At 40.7% G+C, this 18765-nt stretch overlaps 1 protein-coding gene across 2 annotated transcripts in view; it reads right to left on the bottom strand.

Moving 5' to 3' along the window:
- Positions 1 to 18765, bottom strand: part of LOC117510249 (tetratricopeptide repeat protein 28-like) — a 450652-nt gene that overhangs the window by 42842 nt on the left and 389045 nt on the right. For both annotated transcript variants that reach the window (XM_034169888.1, XM_034169889.1), the window contains exon 12: positions 15367 to 15529. In XM_034169888.1, the coding sequence (XP_034025779.1) occupies positions 15367 to 15529 (163 nt within the window). The remainder of the gene's footprint in view (positions 1 to 15366; positions 15530 to 18765) is intronic.

Below are 18765 nucleotides of genomic sequence, written 5' to 3'. Positions count from 1 at the left end.
GTAAGATGCTGGTTTCTGACAGTCGATAGTGACAGATTTCATCAGTGCACACAATAGAAACCATCTAAACAACGGTCCATGAAGAGGCAGACAAGAAGATTGGTCACTAGACAATCTGGCAAGGGAGTAATGAACTGTGAACAGTTATAAAGACTAAAACAATTACGATGGAAGTAGGGAAACACAAGAACCCAGAAACCGTTGAACAGAAAGTAAAGCCTCACCGGATAAACATGGAGGAGAGATTGGAATAAAAAACAAGGAATAACTAATGGAGGAAAATTTACTAGACAGCATGAAGAATGAATAACATGGAGAACAAACACCACAAAACAAAACAAAGACACTAGGTAATACTGAGGAGACAATACTAGAGAAAGAAAAAGCCCAGAGACGAGAATAAAACACCACAAATGTGAAGCATGACACATACAATCAATTTGGGTGAAACTTTTTAAATGCTGATCTTCTGCTGGAATACCTTCAGTTAAAGGTCACACTGTGCAAAATGTGATTCTGTCTATGTTTTACATATATATCCATGGTTCAGGTTTCCTATTAAATACCACAATTCTATCTATATTTGGGTTAAACATGCCCATTTTCAAAGGGGGCAAGCAGCAGCTTCTTTCAATTGAAAGGAAAAGGCACAGAAACAGATTTTTTTATTATGGCCTACTCACATGTGCAAAACAAACAAACAAACAAACAAACAAACACACAAAAATGCTACACTTATTTAAGGTAAACAATGTAAAAATGGAAAGGTACTTTTTACAGGTAATCTTTTACATCACAATGAATTTGCAGCAGCTGCAGGATTACTAGTGAGGTTTGCAGATGTTAAAGAAAAGGTTGATAAACCGCAAACTATTAGCATGTTAATCACATAGGCCTGTGGGAAGCTGCTGCCTACTGTCAGAGCATGTCAACAGTAAAGGTGACAAGACAGAAATGAACAAACAGAAACAACAGACAAAACCAGCAGCAATCGTATGATACCACATTTGTAATCACAAGTACTTACAAAGTGCCGCACAGTACGCGATTACCACCTGCAATAATAGTGTGATGACCTCGCGGATCACATGCATAACGTAAAAAAACAAAAAACAAAACTGTTGTCATATGAGAGAAGCATTACTAAACTTTAGGGTAGATGTTGTCAATGGTGTTTAGGGTACAATTTGACTTTGTTTATAATACAACAGGGGCCTGATCTACTAAGACTTGAGTGGAATTCCTACTAAAGACTTACATACGCGCAAAGCTGGAAAGTTGCGTACGCCCCCAAAAATTCAGATTTATCAAAACGTGCGTAAGCAGGATTTCACACACTTTCTCTTTGTATATCCCAATCAGCATGGAAACAATCGCACATGCACAAGCATAAAGCTCCACCCTGTCTCCTTCCTCAATAACCCCAATTTGAATATGCAAATTAATATAAATTGGTCTGCGTACTGGACTCGTTTAAAAATGGCAAAAGCAAAAAAGAAAAGAAAAGTCACTGACTGTGGAGTTGAGGTTTTGCTCTCCAAAATAAATAAATAAATAAACACATTTCCACCGGGATCAGTACAAAAACTAAAATATTGGAGTGGAACGTGTGACCAAGGCTGTTTATGCAGTGAGGTCAGAAAATTGCACCCTTGATTATTTAAAAAGAAAAGAAAACAAAAAAAAAAAAAGGCGGCAGAATCGGGGTTGAGGAGCTCTCCTCGTTTGAACAAGTGACAGCTGTTGTGGGGAACACTGTCGTCTTCTGCGTGGTCACGCCAGGTGTGGGGGATTCCGACACAACCGAGGATTACAATGAAGGTAAACATGCTATTATTTATTTGCAGAACTTACCTGAGTACATCTATATATTAAAAGCGAAGTGGCCTCTGTGTACGTGTTTGTGTGTGTAACTTCGATCATGGCGAAACTGGGGAGAGTTGACATTTGTCGTTTGGTATGTTTATGTTCATCAAGGATGATGAACGCCATGAAAAGAAAGTTGACCGGACTCATATTTTGGAGTAATCTATATACATAAAGGGTAACGTCTGTCTGTCTGTCTGTCTGGGATAAACTACTAAACTATAATATGTAGCCATAAAAACTATATATATTCTGAATCATGACATGGGGAACAAACTGGTACATTTTTTTTAAGTTGAACTGAAAATTACCCCCAAAATACCAGCTGTGGATATGACCAGGCAGATTCAAATTTACAGCCCTGTATAAGTGTTGGGCATCTCTGTTTATTTAATCCCTTTCTCCAGCACACTCAGCACAGCCACAGCACACTCAGCAAAACAACAACATGCTTAGGCTGAGGCTATGGGTATGACTAGACAGATTCAAATTTCCAGCCCTGTATATGTGTTGGCCATCTCTGTTTATTTAATCCCTTCCTTCAGCATGTTCTCAACTGTTAAACACCTGACTGTCCTGTACAACCCAGTTTGCCTTCCTGTCTGAATACATTCATTTTATGTTTGTAAAATTGCAATGTAAAAACAGTGAAATACACCACTACCTCAATTTTGATTCACTGATATTTACATTTACTGTTATCTACCTTTTGTGTGCAATTTTGTTCTCTATAAATTTGATTGCAAAACAAAGTCTGCATGAAGGACTTCAAATATGTTTGTCTTTTAACCAAGTATTTCCACTTAGTTTGGGGAGTCCACCTCTTATAGTTCTGCTGGACAAACTTTAGCCCATTAACTATTATATTTACGTATAACACATCAGCACTACAAAAACAAATGTTGGGCAATTGTTTTGATTAAAATGATTGGCATTTGGCTTATGTTTAAAACAGGTTAACCCGGGCAGCGCCGGGTACCACAGGTAGTTAGGGATATTATCAATCAATCAATCAACTTTTTTCTTATATAGCGCCAAATCACAACAAACAGTTGCCCCAAGGCGCTCCATATTGTAAGGCAAGGCCATACAATAATTATGAAAAACCCCAACGGTCAAAACGACCCCCTATGAGCAAGCACTTGGCCACAGTGGGAAGGAAAAACTCCCTTTTAACGGGAAGAAACCTCCAGCAGAACCAGGCTCAGGGAGGGGCAGTCTTCTGCTGAGACTGGTTGGGGCTGAGGGAAAAAACCAGGAGAAAGACATGCCGTGAAGGGGGGCAGAGATCGATCACTAATGATTAAATGCAGAGTGATGCATACGGAGCAAAAAGAGAAAGAAACAGTGCATCATGGGAACCCCCCCACAATCTACGTCTAAAGCAGCATAACCAAGGGATGGTCCAGGGTCACCTGATCCAGCCCTAACTATAAGCCTTAGCGAAAAGGAAAGTTTTAAGCCTAATCTTAAAAGTAGAGAGGGTATCTGTCTCCCTGATCTGAATTGGGAGCTGGTTCCACAGGAGAGGAGCCTGAAAGCTGAAGGCTCTGCCTCCCATTCTACTCTTACAAACCCTAGGAACTACAAGTAAGCCCGCAGTCTGAGAGCGAAGCGCTCTAATGGGGTAATATGGTACTACGAGGTCCCTAAGATAAGATGGGACCTGATTATTCAAAACCTTATAAGTAAGAAGAAGAATTTTAAATTCTATTCTAGAATTAACAGGAAGCCAATGAAGAGAGGCCAACACAGGTGAGATATGCTCTCTCCTGCTAGTCCCCGTCAGTACTCTAGCTGCAGCATTCTGAACCAACTGAAGGCTTTTTAGGGAACTTTTAGGACAACCTGATAATAATGAATTACAATAGTCCAGCCTAGAGGAAATAAATGCATGAATTAGTTTTTCAGCATCACTCTGAGACAAGACCTTTCTGATTTTAGAGATATTGCGTAAATGCAAAAAGGCAGTCCTACATATTTGTTTAATATGCGCTTTGAATGACATATCCTGATCAAAAATGACTCCAAGATTTCTCACAGTATTACTAGAGATCAGGGAAATGCCATCCAGAGTAACGATCTGGTTAGACACCATGCTTCTAAGATTTGTGGGGCCAAGTACAATAACTTCAGTTTTATCTGAGTTTAAAAGCAGGAAATTAGAGGTCATCCATGTCTTTATGTCTGTAAGACAATCCTGCAGTTTAGCTAATTGGTGTGTATCCTCTGGCTTCATGGATAGATAAAGCTGGGTATCATCTGCGTAACAATGAAAATTTAAGCAATACCGTCTAATAATACTGCCTAAGGGAAGCATGTATAAAGTGAATAAAATTGGTCCTAGCACAGAACCTTGTGGAACTCCATAATTAACTTTAGTCTGTGAAGAAGATTCCCCATTTACATGAACAAACTGTAATCTATTAGACAAATATGATTCAAACCACCGCAGCGCAGTGCCTTTAATACCTATGACATGCTCTAATCTCTGTAATAAAATTTTATGGTCAACAGTATCAAAAGCAGCACTGAGGTCCAACAGAACAAGCACAGAGATAAGTCCACTGTCCGAAGCCATAAGAAGATCATTTGTAACCTTCACTAATGCTGTTTCTGTACTATGATGAATTCTAAAACCTGACTGAAACTCTTCAAATAGACCATTCCTCTGCAGGTGATCAGTTAGCTGTTTTACAACTACCCTCTCAAGAATCTTTGAGAGAAAAGGAAGGTTGGAGATTGGCCTATAATTAGCTAAGATAGCTGGGTCAAGTGATGGCTTTTTAAGTAATGGTTTAATTACTGCCACCTTAAAGGCCTGTGGTACATAACCAACTAACAAAGATTGATTGATCATATTTAAGATTGAAGCATTAAATAATGGTAGGACTTCCTTGAGCAGCCTGGCAGGAATGGGGTCTAATAAACATGTTGATGGTTTGGATGAAGTAACTAATGAAAATAACTCAGACAGAACAATCGGAGAGAAAGAGTCTAACCAAATACCGGCATCACTGAAAGCAGCCAAAGATAACGATACATCTTTGGGATGGTTATGAGTAATTTTTTCTCTAATAGTCAAAATTTTGTTAGCAAAGAAAGTCATGAAGTCATTACTAGTTAAAGTTAATGGAATACTCAGCTCAATAGAGCTCTGACTCTTTGTCAGCCTGGCTACAGTGCTGTAAAGAAACCTGAGGTTATTCTTATTTTCTTCAATTAGTGATGAGTAGAAAGATGTCCTAGCTTTACGGAGGGCTTTTTTATAGAGCAACAAACTCTTTTTCCAGGCTAAGTGAAGATCTTCTAAATTAGTGAGACACCATTTCCTCTCCAACTTACGGGTTATCTGCTTTAAGCTACGAGTTTGTGAGTTATACCATGGAGTCAGACACTTCTGATTTAAAGCTCTCTTTTTCAGAGGAGCTACAGCATCCAAAGTTGTCTTCAAAGAGGATGTAAAACTATTGACGAGATACTCTAACTCCCTTACAGAGTTTAGGTAGCTACTCTGCTCTGTGTTGGTATATGACATTAGAGAACATAAAGAAGGAATCATATCCTTAAACCTAGTTACAGCGCTTTCTGAAAGACTTCTAGTGTAATGAAACTTATTCCCCACTGCAGGGTAGTCCATCAGGGTAAATGTAAATGTTATTAAAAAATGATCAGACAGAAGGGAGTTTTCAGGGAATACTGTTAAGTCTTCTATTTCCATACCATAAGTCAGAACAAGATCTAAGATATGATTAAAGTGGTGGGTGGACTCATTTACTTTTTGAGCAAAGCCGACAGAGTCTAATAATAGATTAAATGCAGTGTTGAGGCTGTCATTCTCAGCATCTGTGTGGATGTTAAAATCGCCCACTATAATTATCTTATCTGAGCTAAGCACTAAGTCAGACAAAAGGTCTGAAAATTCACAGAGAAACTCACAGTAACGACCAGGTGGACGATAGATAATAACAAATAAAACTGGTTTTTGGGACTTCCAATTTGGATGGACAAGACTAAGAGACAAGCTTTCAAATGAATTAAAGCTCTGTCTAGGTTTTTGATTAATTAATAAGCTGGAATGGAAGATTGCTGCTAATCCTCCGCCACGGCCCGTGCTACGAGCATTCTGACAGTTAGTGTGACTCGGGGGTGTTGACTCATTTAAACTAACATATTCATCCTGCTGTAACCAGGTTTCTGTTAGGCAGAATAAATCAATACGTTGATCAATTATTATATCATTTACCAACAGGGACTTAGAAGAGAGAGACCTAATGTTTAATAGACCACATTTAACTGTTTTAGTCTGTGGTGCAATTGAAGGTGCTATATTATTTTTTCTTTTTGAATTTTTATGCTTAAATAGATTTTTGCTGGTTATTGGTGGTCTGGGAGCAGGCACCGTCTCTACGGGGATGGGGTAATGAGGGGATGGCAGGGGGAGAGAAGCTGCAGAGAGGTGTATAAGACCACAGCTCTGCCTCCTGGTCCCAACGCTGGACAGTCACAGTTTGGAGGATCCAAGAAAATTGGCCAGATTTCTAGAAATGAGAGCTGCTCCATCTAAAGTGGGATGGATGCCGTCTCTCCTAACAAGACCAGGTTTTCCCCAGAAGCTTTGCCAATTATCAATGAAGCCCACCTCATTTTTTGGACACCACTCAGACAGACAGCAATTCAAGGAGAACATGCGGCTAAACATGTCACTCCCGGTCTGATTGGGGAGGGGCCCAGAGAAAACAACAGAGTCCGACATTGTTTTTGCAAAGTTACACACCGATTTAATGTTAATTTTAGTGACCTCCGATTGGCGTAACCGAGTGTCATTACTGCCGACGTGAATTACAATCTTACCAAATTTACGCTTAGCCTTAGCCAGCAATTTCAAATGTCCTTCGATGTCGCCTGCTCTGGCCCCCGGAAGACAATTGACAATGGTTGCTGGTGTCGCTAACTTCACATTTCTCAAAACAGAGTCGCCAGTAACCAGAGTTTGATCCTCGGCGAGTGTATCGTCGAGTGGGGAAAAACGGTTAGAGATGTGAACGGGTTGACGGTGTACACGGGGCTTCTGTTTAGGGCTACGCTTCCTCCTCACAGTCACCCAGTCAGCCTGTTTTCCCGACTGCCCGGGATCTGCCAGGGGGGAACTAACGGCGGCTAAGCTACCTTGGTCCGCACCGACTACAGGGGCCTGGCTAGCTGTAGAATTTTCCACGGTGCGGAGCCGAGTCTCCAATTCGCCCAGCCTGGCCTCCAAAGCTACGAATAAGCTGCACTTATTACAAGTACCGTTACTGCTAAAGGAGGCCGAGGAATAACTAAACATTTCCCACCCAGAGCAGAAAAGTACGGGAGAGACAGGAGAAGCCGCCATGCTAAATCGGCTAAGAGCTAGTAGCTACGCAACCTAGCGGATTCCTAAAAACACACAAAGTGAATAATGTGTAAATAATTTAGAGGTGATTCAGCAGAAGGAGTGCCCCAATCAAGGCACCAAACAGGCCATGAAGCAGCACAGGCAACGCACGACAACAGCGAACGCACGACAACGGTGCTAAAATAAAATAAAAATGGACTAAACACGCTGTGGAGCAGCACAGATAACGCACGACAACAGTGCTAAAAAAAAAAATAAAAAAAAAAATAAAAACGAAAGCGTTAGCAAGCTAGTTAGCTTGCCAACGCTGATGAAAGTTATCTGAAAAAAGTGCTCCGTCGCGATGTTTCGACCGTTAGAGGTCTTCCTTAGGCGTTGGAGCACAGTAAAAAAGTAAAAAAAAAAAAGTAAAAAGGTAAAAAAGTAAAAAAGTCTTGAAAAAGACTGTTAATTCAAGTCCAAAGCAGCAGGTAGCAGTCTCTGTGTAAACAGTCCCAACAGAGAGCCAAAATTCTGATGCAATCTCACTCCGAAGACCAAGTCAGCAAAGTCCAAGTTCTGTCAAGCAGTAAAGCATGAAATCAGTAAATCAGCAGTAAATCACCATTAATCACTCTGGTAACCAGACAAGCTCTGAACAAAGGAAATATCTCAACCTTGCCTGTTGCAAAACAATCAACTAAATGTGCCGAATAATAAATACAATTATTCACAAAACTTTCTCATTTTAATCTCCTGCACGTTCAAGTTAAAATCATTATAGAAACTTTCTATAATTTATTACCACGCTTCAAAAATGTCAGCTACCTATTTTATAAACACTACCCAATCTAGAGCCCGTGGATCCCCACGGGCAACACACTAGTTTGCCTTAATAATGGACAGCCACCCATAAGCACAGTTTTTAATTTTGTGTTTGAAGACAATTAGGCCAGTTTAAAAAAGAACAACATTTTGGTTTGTTTTTCATTAATGTGATTTTAAGGATTACACATATATATATTTTAAGAGGCAGCGCAACATCTAGTAGCACCCACCCCACACCACTCCAATCAACGCCACACACCGAGTTGGACCCTTCTGTCCAAACTGGCCCCTCTGGTAGTAATTCCCACAACCCCCCACCATTCCCCACTACTGAGGTCCAGCCAACAAGTCGGGTTCGCACACGTTGTGTTGGGTTCAGGAGGAAACTGTTTGAGGTATTACAGAGATCAAAAAACACCTTAAAATTTCAATTCAACTCACTGACATAAGCCAATCATTAAAATAATTGGTTAAGAAATGAGTCTTGTGTCTTTTGTGTCTATTACTTGATGCCAGGTTTGAATGGCTTTCTGACTGGGCCACACATTGACAAGTTCTGGCTCTGGTTCTGTGCCTATGCGCAGTATTGTGCAGCACTCCGCATTCCCACCAATGTTGGAAATCTTTTCATGGCAATACAGCTTTTATATTCTCACTTAATTGCATACAGGCTGAAAATAGATCATTTCTATAAACCCAAGGTACAAATATATAAATTATATGAAATTGTCTGATTGATTGATTTTAAATAATAATGGCTTTCACGTGTACTGCAATGGGCAATTCTTACTACTTGCAATTTCAATGCATGGCCTCTATGTGTCACCAAATGACAAACACACCCCAGAAAAATACATACGCCTGAAATTAATCTGGCATGGGGGTAACGTGCATTCTAACGTCAGTTCACTTTTAATAAATCTGAACGTGAGCGTGAAAGGTGGCATATGCAATGTTTATGTATGTACGCAACCTTAGTAAATGAGGTCCCTGGTGACACATCTACATACTAAGCGTGGAGGTCCCATTTTTTGTCCTCAGTGTTCTCTGGATCTGCTCACCTCACACATCATCTCTACGCTCTCAATCTTCCCATATCCTTTGTAGTTATGGACACACATCATGTCTCTTTCACAAATCCCCTTAATTGCCCACATTTTGCGGTTAATTAGAACTGCCGATCTGTGATATATCGCCAATTACCGCCAATTTCCGCCAGATGGCTTTTTAGTCAGTATGACGCCGTCCAGCTTCCATGTATGACATTCAATGCATTGTCACTGAGCACTGCTTTTCTTTTCATTTGTATTTCATCAAGGTAGGTCACTGAAAATTATCTGAAGACATTTTCCAGGGGGAAAACATCCACAGATTCTGAATCTACCTTCACATTTGTGCCAGCTATTATGGTTCGAGCGCTACGGGCTCCGTACTGATGTTGAAAATAGTACTCCAGCAGAGACCCCCCCCCCCCCCCAAAAAAAAATGCATAAAAACAGTACAGTTTTGTGAAAGCATTGCTTCTTAATTATTCCAAACAAATGTCAGCATGTTTTTATCCCACTTTCTTTCCAGTCTTGCCTTGAATTTCGTGCATTCTCATAATTTATTATAATCTGTCATTCCCATCATACTTCAGTATGCACTAGGTGGCGCCATTCATCCTTAAGGTATGAACTTTGCAAACTGTAATTTTGTCATTTACTGACTTTACATTGTGCATTGTACAAAGTACTGAAATATTGCTTTGTGACAATTTATATACGAGATGTTTGCATCAGATATAATTAAATAACAGAAACACAAGATGAAGTTTAACCTTCTTTAAAAAGGGCTCAGTGTGTCTGTTATAGCTGCTACTTCAAAATGCTTTGAAAGCTTTCTTTTGGAAGCTAATACGTTGTCTCGGTATACTGCTGCACACTTTCCCGGGTCAGTGACTCACCATTAGTACACTCTTTCTTCACCGTTCAAAGGACGGGTACTTTGCTAGTATTAACTAACCAACAAAGTGTATAAAATAATCTACTTAATTCGGGGGCAGATCCAAACAAAGAGGCAGAGCTCACGCATTTCAAATAGTAAGTCCCTTCTGCTCCCTTTTTTCACTCAGGGCTGCCACAGCAATTTTGAGATGGATCTGCATGTTGATTTGGCACAACTTTTACACCAGATGCCCTCAACATTACATGGAAAATGGGCAGGGGTGGCCTTGAACTGAGAACTTTCTGCTCTGGAAACAAGCACACTAACCATTTGGCCACCAGACTGCCAGTGCTCAGGCATTTTAAATATACATTTTTTTTTTATGTATTTCAAGCTACAGTAGACTTCATTGATGAATACATTTTAGAAGCTTGGTTTGGGAGACTCAGGTGAGAAGTGTCACTTGCATTGCGATGAGCCTCAGCTTTGACATTTTGGCCATGTTATGTGTTTCTCTATACTTGATCCAGTGCACAGGTGCTGGATTAGGAGTGTTGAGGACACAGTGACTGGAGAAAGCTAAGGGGACGCCCACGCTTCATCTGTCTGTGGCAGACAGATGTTTATTTTCGAGAGGTGAGGATGGACCAGTTGTTTGTCTGTGTGGTTGAGACCCAGGCCACAAGGTGGATCCATGGTGTCATGGATGTGGAGAAGTGCATCACCAGCGCATACGCTCAGACCTGACTTGACTTCAAAGCTTGGTGAAATTGTCAGGCCGAGTGTAGAACAGATAAGATTACAATTTGACTCATATAATCAAAATGAGGCAGAAAAGCCCTCATTAAAAATATGTTAAATTATGAAATTGAATATCATAAGGAGCCATTGTTTTGACATAGTGCTACTGCAGATGTTAAATTCTGCAAATGTGACAGTTAGCAGATACATGAGCTTCCTGAGTGCCCTTTCAGATATTATTTGGACTGTTTTTTGCAGGATGTGATACTTGTGGTGTGACTTATCCTCATGCCGTGTCCATACATACAAAACTATGCAAATTTAAAAAAAAGTGATGGATGCAGAATGAAGTTTAGTTTTGGAAGACAGGAACAGAGTTTGCATTTCTCTTCATAAAAAGGCTGCATCCTTCTTTCTGTCACAGCCTCGTGCCCGCACCATTCTTCTCCATCCCATTCTCTCCGTTTTATTTCTCCACTCATTTCAGTTCAGCGTGCTGCTTCTCTCTCTCTCCCTCCATTCTGGAGAATGAATGGGCCAGTAAGTGGTGCCATATTGTGCCCATCCAAGCGCAGTGGTGTGTGTATAGCTTCCCATTGGAGTAGTAAATGAGTTGGTAATGGGGCAGGAGGGCCAGGCTGGTAGGGTGGTGGACTCTGGCACTGGGCGGACCAGCTGAGCACCATGGATCAAACACCAACTAGAGAAATGGGCCTAAAATCAAACTAAGCGGAGACATACAAATGTCAATGGGCCGTTTTCGCTGTCGATACAGCGCGCCACGTATCCCGTCTCCTCTAAGTCTATCCACAATCACTTCTTCTTTGACGTTTACTCTATTGATTTTACAACTGCATCTCCACGTTCCTCAGCAAACCCTATTCTCTTTACTCTTACTTGTCAGGCTCACTGTTTATTAGAAGGGTTCAGCAGTCTGACCACCCAAAGGGCCATTTTTGTCTCATTTATTCCCACTGGGGAAAGGTTGAAGTTCTTTCGGCAAGTAGTGAGAAGCTGTCATCACAGGATGCAATGGGGCAGAATAACACTTCCTTATAGACAGACATTGTAAATGATATAATAATCTGCTTCAACTAAATCTGGACATTAAAGAGTCAATAACTGTTCCATTGTGTGTCATGGGTCAAGTTTCTGGTATTTGATTCTGGTCCCTTAGGTCGTTTTGTTTCTGATATTATCTCCCTCTTATTTATGATTCCATGTGTTTGCATTGCTCTCTAGAGATACACCTTATTTCTCTTTGTGATTTCTAGTGATTCTCTTCTGTGTTTGATTATATCCTGTGCTTTAACTGTATCGCTTTACTTCCTTTTACTGGTACCCAAGGTCATGACTCTGCACTAACGCGATTAACTGTTTGCTACTCTTCATAACCTCACACTGTGGATTACCTCCTCGCTAGACTGCCTCGCTTTAATGCCATGCTATGGCAGCTCTCTGTTCATTGAACTTCTGTTTGTCATTGTGGATAGCTCTTCTGCTGCTCCCTTTCACAACACTGTTGCCTGTTGGACTGATGTCCAGTGTTCCTGACCTCTGTCTGACTAAGCAACCAATCCTATTGCTAACCACTCCAAGTATCGTTATAGTTTGTAAACTGTTCATTTCGACTGCTTTGGCACAGCTTGTTGGAATTGTTGAAAATAAATCTGCTTTTACCCAACATCATTGTGGTTCTCTGCATTGGGGTTCTCTGTCTGTCAATATGAAATGTTATGTTTTGTCAACATTTTCAATAAGTGTAAAGTGTATCAATGTTATTTTAAGGTTCTACTTTGAGATGAGCTCTGAATAAGACGTGTTGCATCTCTACTTATATTTTGGGTCAGTTAAACTCATGGTGGTGTCATTTCCCCCAACTGCTTGACAAAGGCAGCTGTCTGCTCAGGCAAAAATTGACATTTACAGGATAAACTAAATGACTACTGTGTTCAGTGGTGGGCACAGCGAACCAAAAAGTTAGCTTCAATAACCATTAATCAGATAATTGCAAAGTTATCTTTTATGACAATAAACCGATAAACTGCTAAAAAAATATATCTTTAATACAGATAACCGATAACCAATAACTATTAGTATTGATTCAGACGCGGCCACATCAGGTTACCCTGCGCTGCAGGGGCTGGGTAAATTCAAGAATCATAAACACAAAGAACACATGAAAAATGACAAAATAAAAAAACCCCAAACACTGTCATCATTTTTCAAAAGCAGTAAAACACAGTATTAGAAGTCACAGTTTATCTTGATATTATACACACTGTCATTTACGAGCTAAAAGCTGCCGCTTTTTTCCCATGCTTTAAACCCTGCGGCTTAAACAACCGAAATACGTCCATTAATGTACTGATTGGCAGAGTAAAATACACATAGTAAATATAAATTCTTACCTGTTAGTTTCAGTGGGATTCATCTGAATAATTAATTCACATAAAGCATCCTTTAAAAAAAAAAAATCCAAAACAGTGTCTAAACATGAAGAAAAGTCCCTCTGTACACACAGTTGCACCATGAGAGCTCCTCTCCCCCACCAAGTCTTGGCAATTAAATTATAGCCACAAAGAAATAAAATAAAATAATGTTAAAATTAGTCTGTTTTGTTTTTGTGTCGAGTGGACGAGTCACTGTCACGTTCAAAGTGAACCTGAACTACACTACCCACAATGCTCCCTGTGTTGACTGGCCAATCACGTTTTGCGCTTAATGATGACGTCATCAGTAAGTGACAGGCAGCCAGTCTGCTACAAACACACAACAGACGGACTAAAATGTTTAATTTTAGGGTTTACAAATGTTTTGACTGTTAAATTTTGCTCACTTTACCAGCAAAAAAATTTATCGGACTGAAAGTTATTGGAACTAAATTTATCGGCAGATAATTGGTCCGATGATGGTTTTAAAACTTATCTGAAAAGCTAATTCGATTGCAAAAACATTAGCTTTGATAATGCAATCGGATTATCTGATCTGTGCCCACCACTGACTGTGTTATATACATCAGTCACATGAATAAACTAGCATTTTTATTTGACACCCAAAAAATATGTACTTTTATACCCTCTGCAAACAAAAAAGCTGGAGGTTTGTAGTAGGAATTGTTGTTCCCTTCTCTAGTGCGCAAAGGGATGATGTGAAGCGTGTAGCTTCATAGGTCTACGAGGTCTGTTAGAAAAGTATCCGACCTTTTTATTTTTTGCAGAAACCTGATGGAATTGAATCACGTGTGCTTGCATGAGCCAACCTTGAACCTTCGTGTGCATGCGTGAATTTTTTCACGCCTGTCGATTGCGTCATTTGCTTGTAAGCAGCCTTTGTGTGAGGACGTGTGTTGTGCTCTCGTCGGATTTTCTTTGCAAGGAAAATGACGGAACAACTGGAGCAGCGTGACTGCATCAAATTTTGCCAGAAACTGGGCAACAGCCAGGTGGAAACCATTCGGATTATTCAGACGGCTTTCAGTGATGATCCTATGGGCATCACACAGATTAAGGAGCGGTACAACCAGTTTAAAGACGGCCGCACAACAGTGGAGAGCGCACCGCGCTCTGGTCGGCCATCAACATGCTGAAATGACCAGATCATTTCAAAAGTGAACGCTGTGGTGATGTGGGACCGTCGTGTGGCTGTCCGAGAAATTGCGGAAGAGGTGGACATCAGCACTTTTTTGGTACATTCCACTGTGACAGAAGATTTGGCCATGAAAAGAGTTGCAGCAAAATTCATGTTGATGGCTTTGGTACAAAGCTGCTGACGGAGCAAAAGCACCTCCATGTTGAAGTCTCACAGGACATGCTGGACTCCGAAAAATGATGCCCACCTCTTCCACCATTCGGAAGATTCAGACGGCTTTCAGTGGCTTTTCAGTCGTGTGACTATCCGAGAAACTGCATGTCACAGCATGTCCTGTGAGACTTCAACACGAAGGTGCTTTTACCCCGTCAGCAGCTTTGTGCCGAAGCCATCGGCATGAATTTCACCGGCACTCTTTTCATGGCGAAATCTTCTGTCACAGTGGAATGTGCCGAAAAAGTGCTGATGTCCACCTCTTCCGCAATTTCTCGGACAGTCACGCGACGGTCCCGCATCACCACAGCGTTCACTTTGGAAATGATCTGGTCATTTCAGCGTCGTGCAGCCGTCTTTAAACCGGTTGTACCGCTCCTTAAAAAATGGATGCAGTCGCGCTGCTCCAGTCGTTCTGCCATTTTCCTTGCAAAGAAAATCCGACGAGAGACTACACCCATCCTCACACAAAGTCTGCTTACAAGCAAATGACGCAATCGACAGGCGTGAAAAAATTCATGCATGCGCACGAAGGTTCAAGGTTGGCTCATGCAAGCACACGTGATTCAAATCCATCAGGTTTTTGCAAAAAATAAAAAGGTCGGATACTTTTCTAACAGACCTCGTATTTTTTACAGTTCTTGCAGCAATGTTGAATAAAAAAAATGATGCACAGACAGATGCTGCAGAGTACATCACTCGACCTCGGAGTTCATCTGGAACCAGAAATTTTGTTTTCATGACATTAAGACAGTAACAATGTGGTGTTTACAGCTTGTTACAAATGGTTTGGCACTTATCTTTAGAACAGGTACATTAACAGCATGGAAAGAGTTTCTCACCTGCTGTAATAGGACTCTACTCCCAAAGCCTCACGAGCACTAGCAATGTGCTGCTCCAAGGAGGAGCCGCTGACCACACCCCCGCCCCCTCCTCCATCCTGGAACTCTGACCCTCCTTCAGACACTCCCTCACCAAGGTACACCTCATGAAACTTCAGGATGCCTGTAGAGACAAAAACAGACGGACTGCTTTCAGGAGTTCAGGCTGCCAAAGCTGAACACCAAAAAAAAAAAAAAAAAAAAGCATTTAGCACACTTCTTTTCTAATAATTTTAAATTAAACGCTCACAGCAGGAGGGAATATTGGATCCTTTCAATTGAAAGCTGCAAGCGAGGTCACACAGAGAAGTGCATCTGTGGAGCCAAACGAATAAAACAAATAATGTTCAATAAAAGATAAGAGTCGGCTGCCTGCACCATCTGCTACCCGCTCAGCTGAGATTCGAGCAGGAGCATAAGAAGGGGGCGGAAAGAGCCCACCGGGAGACGGAGCTCAGCCTGCGTACACAGCTGGGTTTTGTAGATTTGTGGGCCTCCGTGTGCACACCACATTGTATGAAATCCACATGGTGTGGTATATGTGATCAGTGTGGGTTCAGGTCTATTACAAGGTGGTAGATTTTATTTGACTGAAGCACCATTATAGACGTTTATTTTTTGGGTTCCTTTTATGACTGACTGCAGACTCTTTAGAACAGTCTGCGTGCCAGCTGGATATCAGGAGTGCCAGGAAGTGACAGACAAGCGATTAGTGAGCGAGTGGCTCCTTCTTAGCCTGGGGCAATATTCAGAACTTTGAAGATCTCCATAAGTCTCTACAGTATTCCTCCCTACCGTAAGAATAGTGTCGGGGGGTTTCAGTTCATCTGGTTGCCTTGGAGCTGAATTTGATCAAATGTTCCGGGCTGGTGGCATGGGACATGGGTTCAGGACCTCATTTCCTGTTTTTATAACAGAAGAGAGCCAGAGAACAGCCAACAGTATGCCAGCAGTTGTCTATTTTCTGATAGGCCTTGTGGTTATCACATAGCTTTGTCTGTGCCAATGGTTTCCAAAGTGGACAGAACAAGTGAGGACATTTATCCAGACAGAAGACAATATAAGGTACAAATTACAGGGAAAACTGAAGGGGGGATGGAATCTGCCAATATTTGTCAAATACTGTCAAAACCAAAATAGGATGGATCGTATCTTAGGGTGCTTTCACACCTACCTTATTCAATTTGGCCTGAACCAAAACAGCCCCATGGCCCAAACCAAAGGCCCGAAATTTGCTTTGACCAAAAGTGATCATTTCAATCATCCCTAGTCTCCCAATCAGTTTTCATAAATATACTGCCTTTTTATAGTTATTTTCCAGCGTAGGTGGAAAAGAACTATAAAAGTGTAGCACTCAGAGTGCTTTAGAGCAATGTCTCTACACTAGGTGTGGGCTGGCATGAGAGTTTTACAGCATGACAACCTCAGGAAAAATATACCACAACATCGTATTTTCATGAATAACTCATGGGCTTTAGCAAGACAAAGCTCAGTGGCTGAACAATAAACCACAGATATGTCTGAGGAGCTCCTTTTTCAAGCACACACTGACGGAGGGTAAAGCAACTTAAGAACAAGAATCATTCTCAAGGCCACCTTACTGATAGTGACACAAGTGTGACTTCACTGTACACACAGGATCAGGGGATTGATCCTATGACCCTGTGGTTACAAAGCAGCTCCTCTAAACATTTACCCCGTCCTTTCCCAGTTTTGTGAGAACCTTGTGTTTACAGTGTGCGCAACTCATAACTTGCATTTATGTTAATTTCTTGCATGAAGGTGAAAATAAAAGGGAAGGATTTGCTTGATAAGATGACTTGAATAACATTGTGTTTTTTAATTCCATAGAGTAATGTGACAGAAAATGATCTGAAGCCACTGACCTTTCAAAGTCAAATGAAAGATGCTGGCATACACACATAACACTGCGCTGCATATATTTTGGAACAATGGCAGCTACGGTGAATGTTGCTGAAATCCATGTAGTTTCATGTATTGGAGTGATCTTTTAAAATATGGTGTTTGGCCATTTACGAAATAAAACTACTCGCTCACTCATCTTCAACTACTTATCCGGGATTGGGTCCCGGGGAGAAATAAAACTATTATATAATTATTATAATGTCATTCAAACCATCTGATCACAAATGATTTACTGATCAACAGAAGCTTGAATTGTTTAGACCTGCTAGTTACAGCGATAACCTCGAAAAATGTGTTTTTCTGAGTCTATTTTTGACAAACTTGACGTTTTGGCAGATCTGCTCCAAAAGTTCATCATCCGGAGACAGTTACCAAATGAACAATCTTCTCATTTCGTGAAAATCTGCTCACTCATTTTCAAGTCTGTTTGTGCACACACACACACGCGCACACGCACACACACACACACGAGTGATAACAACTGCGATACACATTTATTATTTATTTATTTGTCTGTCTGTTAGCAGGATTACGTCAAAAGTACTGCAATTTAAATTTTGGAGGTGATCCGGATCAGGAGTCCGGATTAAGAATTAACTTTATATAGATTTTTAAGGATTACGTAAAAAAACAAAAACAAAACTACTTCACAAATTCTCACCAAATTTGCACTACAGATAGATATTAGGCCATGGAAGACTCCACTGAATTTTGGAAGTGATCCAGATCCAGATTCCGGATCAAGATTTTACTTTATTTAGAATTTTAAGGATTATGTAAAAAGAAAAGAAAAGAAAAAAAAACTACTTGACAGATTCTCACCAAATTTGCACCACAGGTAGATATTAGGCCATGGAAGACTCCACGGAATTTTGGAAGTGATCCGGATCCAGAATCTGGATCAAGATTTCACTTTATGTAGAATTTTAAGGATATGTTAAAAAAAAAAACAACCAAACAAACAAACAAACAAACAAAAAAACTAATTCACGGATTCTCACCAAATTTGCACCACAGATTATCAGGCCACTCTACTGAGTTTTGGAGGTGATCCGGATCCAGATTCCGGATCAGGAATTCAATTTGTACGCTTCACTTTGTCTGATTTTGAGGACTACGTCAAAACTACCTAACGGATTTTCACCACATTTTCACCACACATTGGTGTTAGGCCTTTGCAGACTCCGTTAAATTTTGGAGGTGATCTGGATCTGGACTCTGGATCAAGATTTTACTTGTAGACTTTTAAGGATTCCGTCAAAGCTGCTTCACAGATACCACATCACAATGTAAAACCAAGATCAGCAAGATACTATTTTGTTTCATCTTTAATTAAATATCAGATTGAAACATCTTGATCAGTCGGGCCATTCTGGATCAGGATGCAATTATTGCACTGTGTTGTGGAATCCAGATCCAGGTAAAGTCCGGGTC

The sequence above is a fragment of the Thalassophryne amazonica genome, chromosome 5, assembly GCF_902500255.1.
Source record: "Thalassophryne amazonica chromosome 5, fThaAma1.1, whole genome shotgun sequence".
Classification (NCBI taxonomy): Eukaryota; Metazoa; Chordata; class Actinopteri; order Batrachoidiformes; family Batrachoididae; genus Thalassophryne; species Thalassophryne amazonica.
Note: the sequence above shows the minus strand (reverse complement) of the source record. Positions and strands in the feature narration are given on the sequence as shown.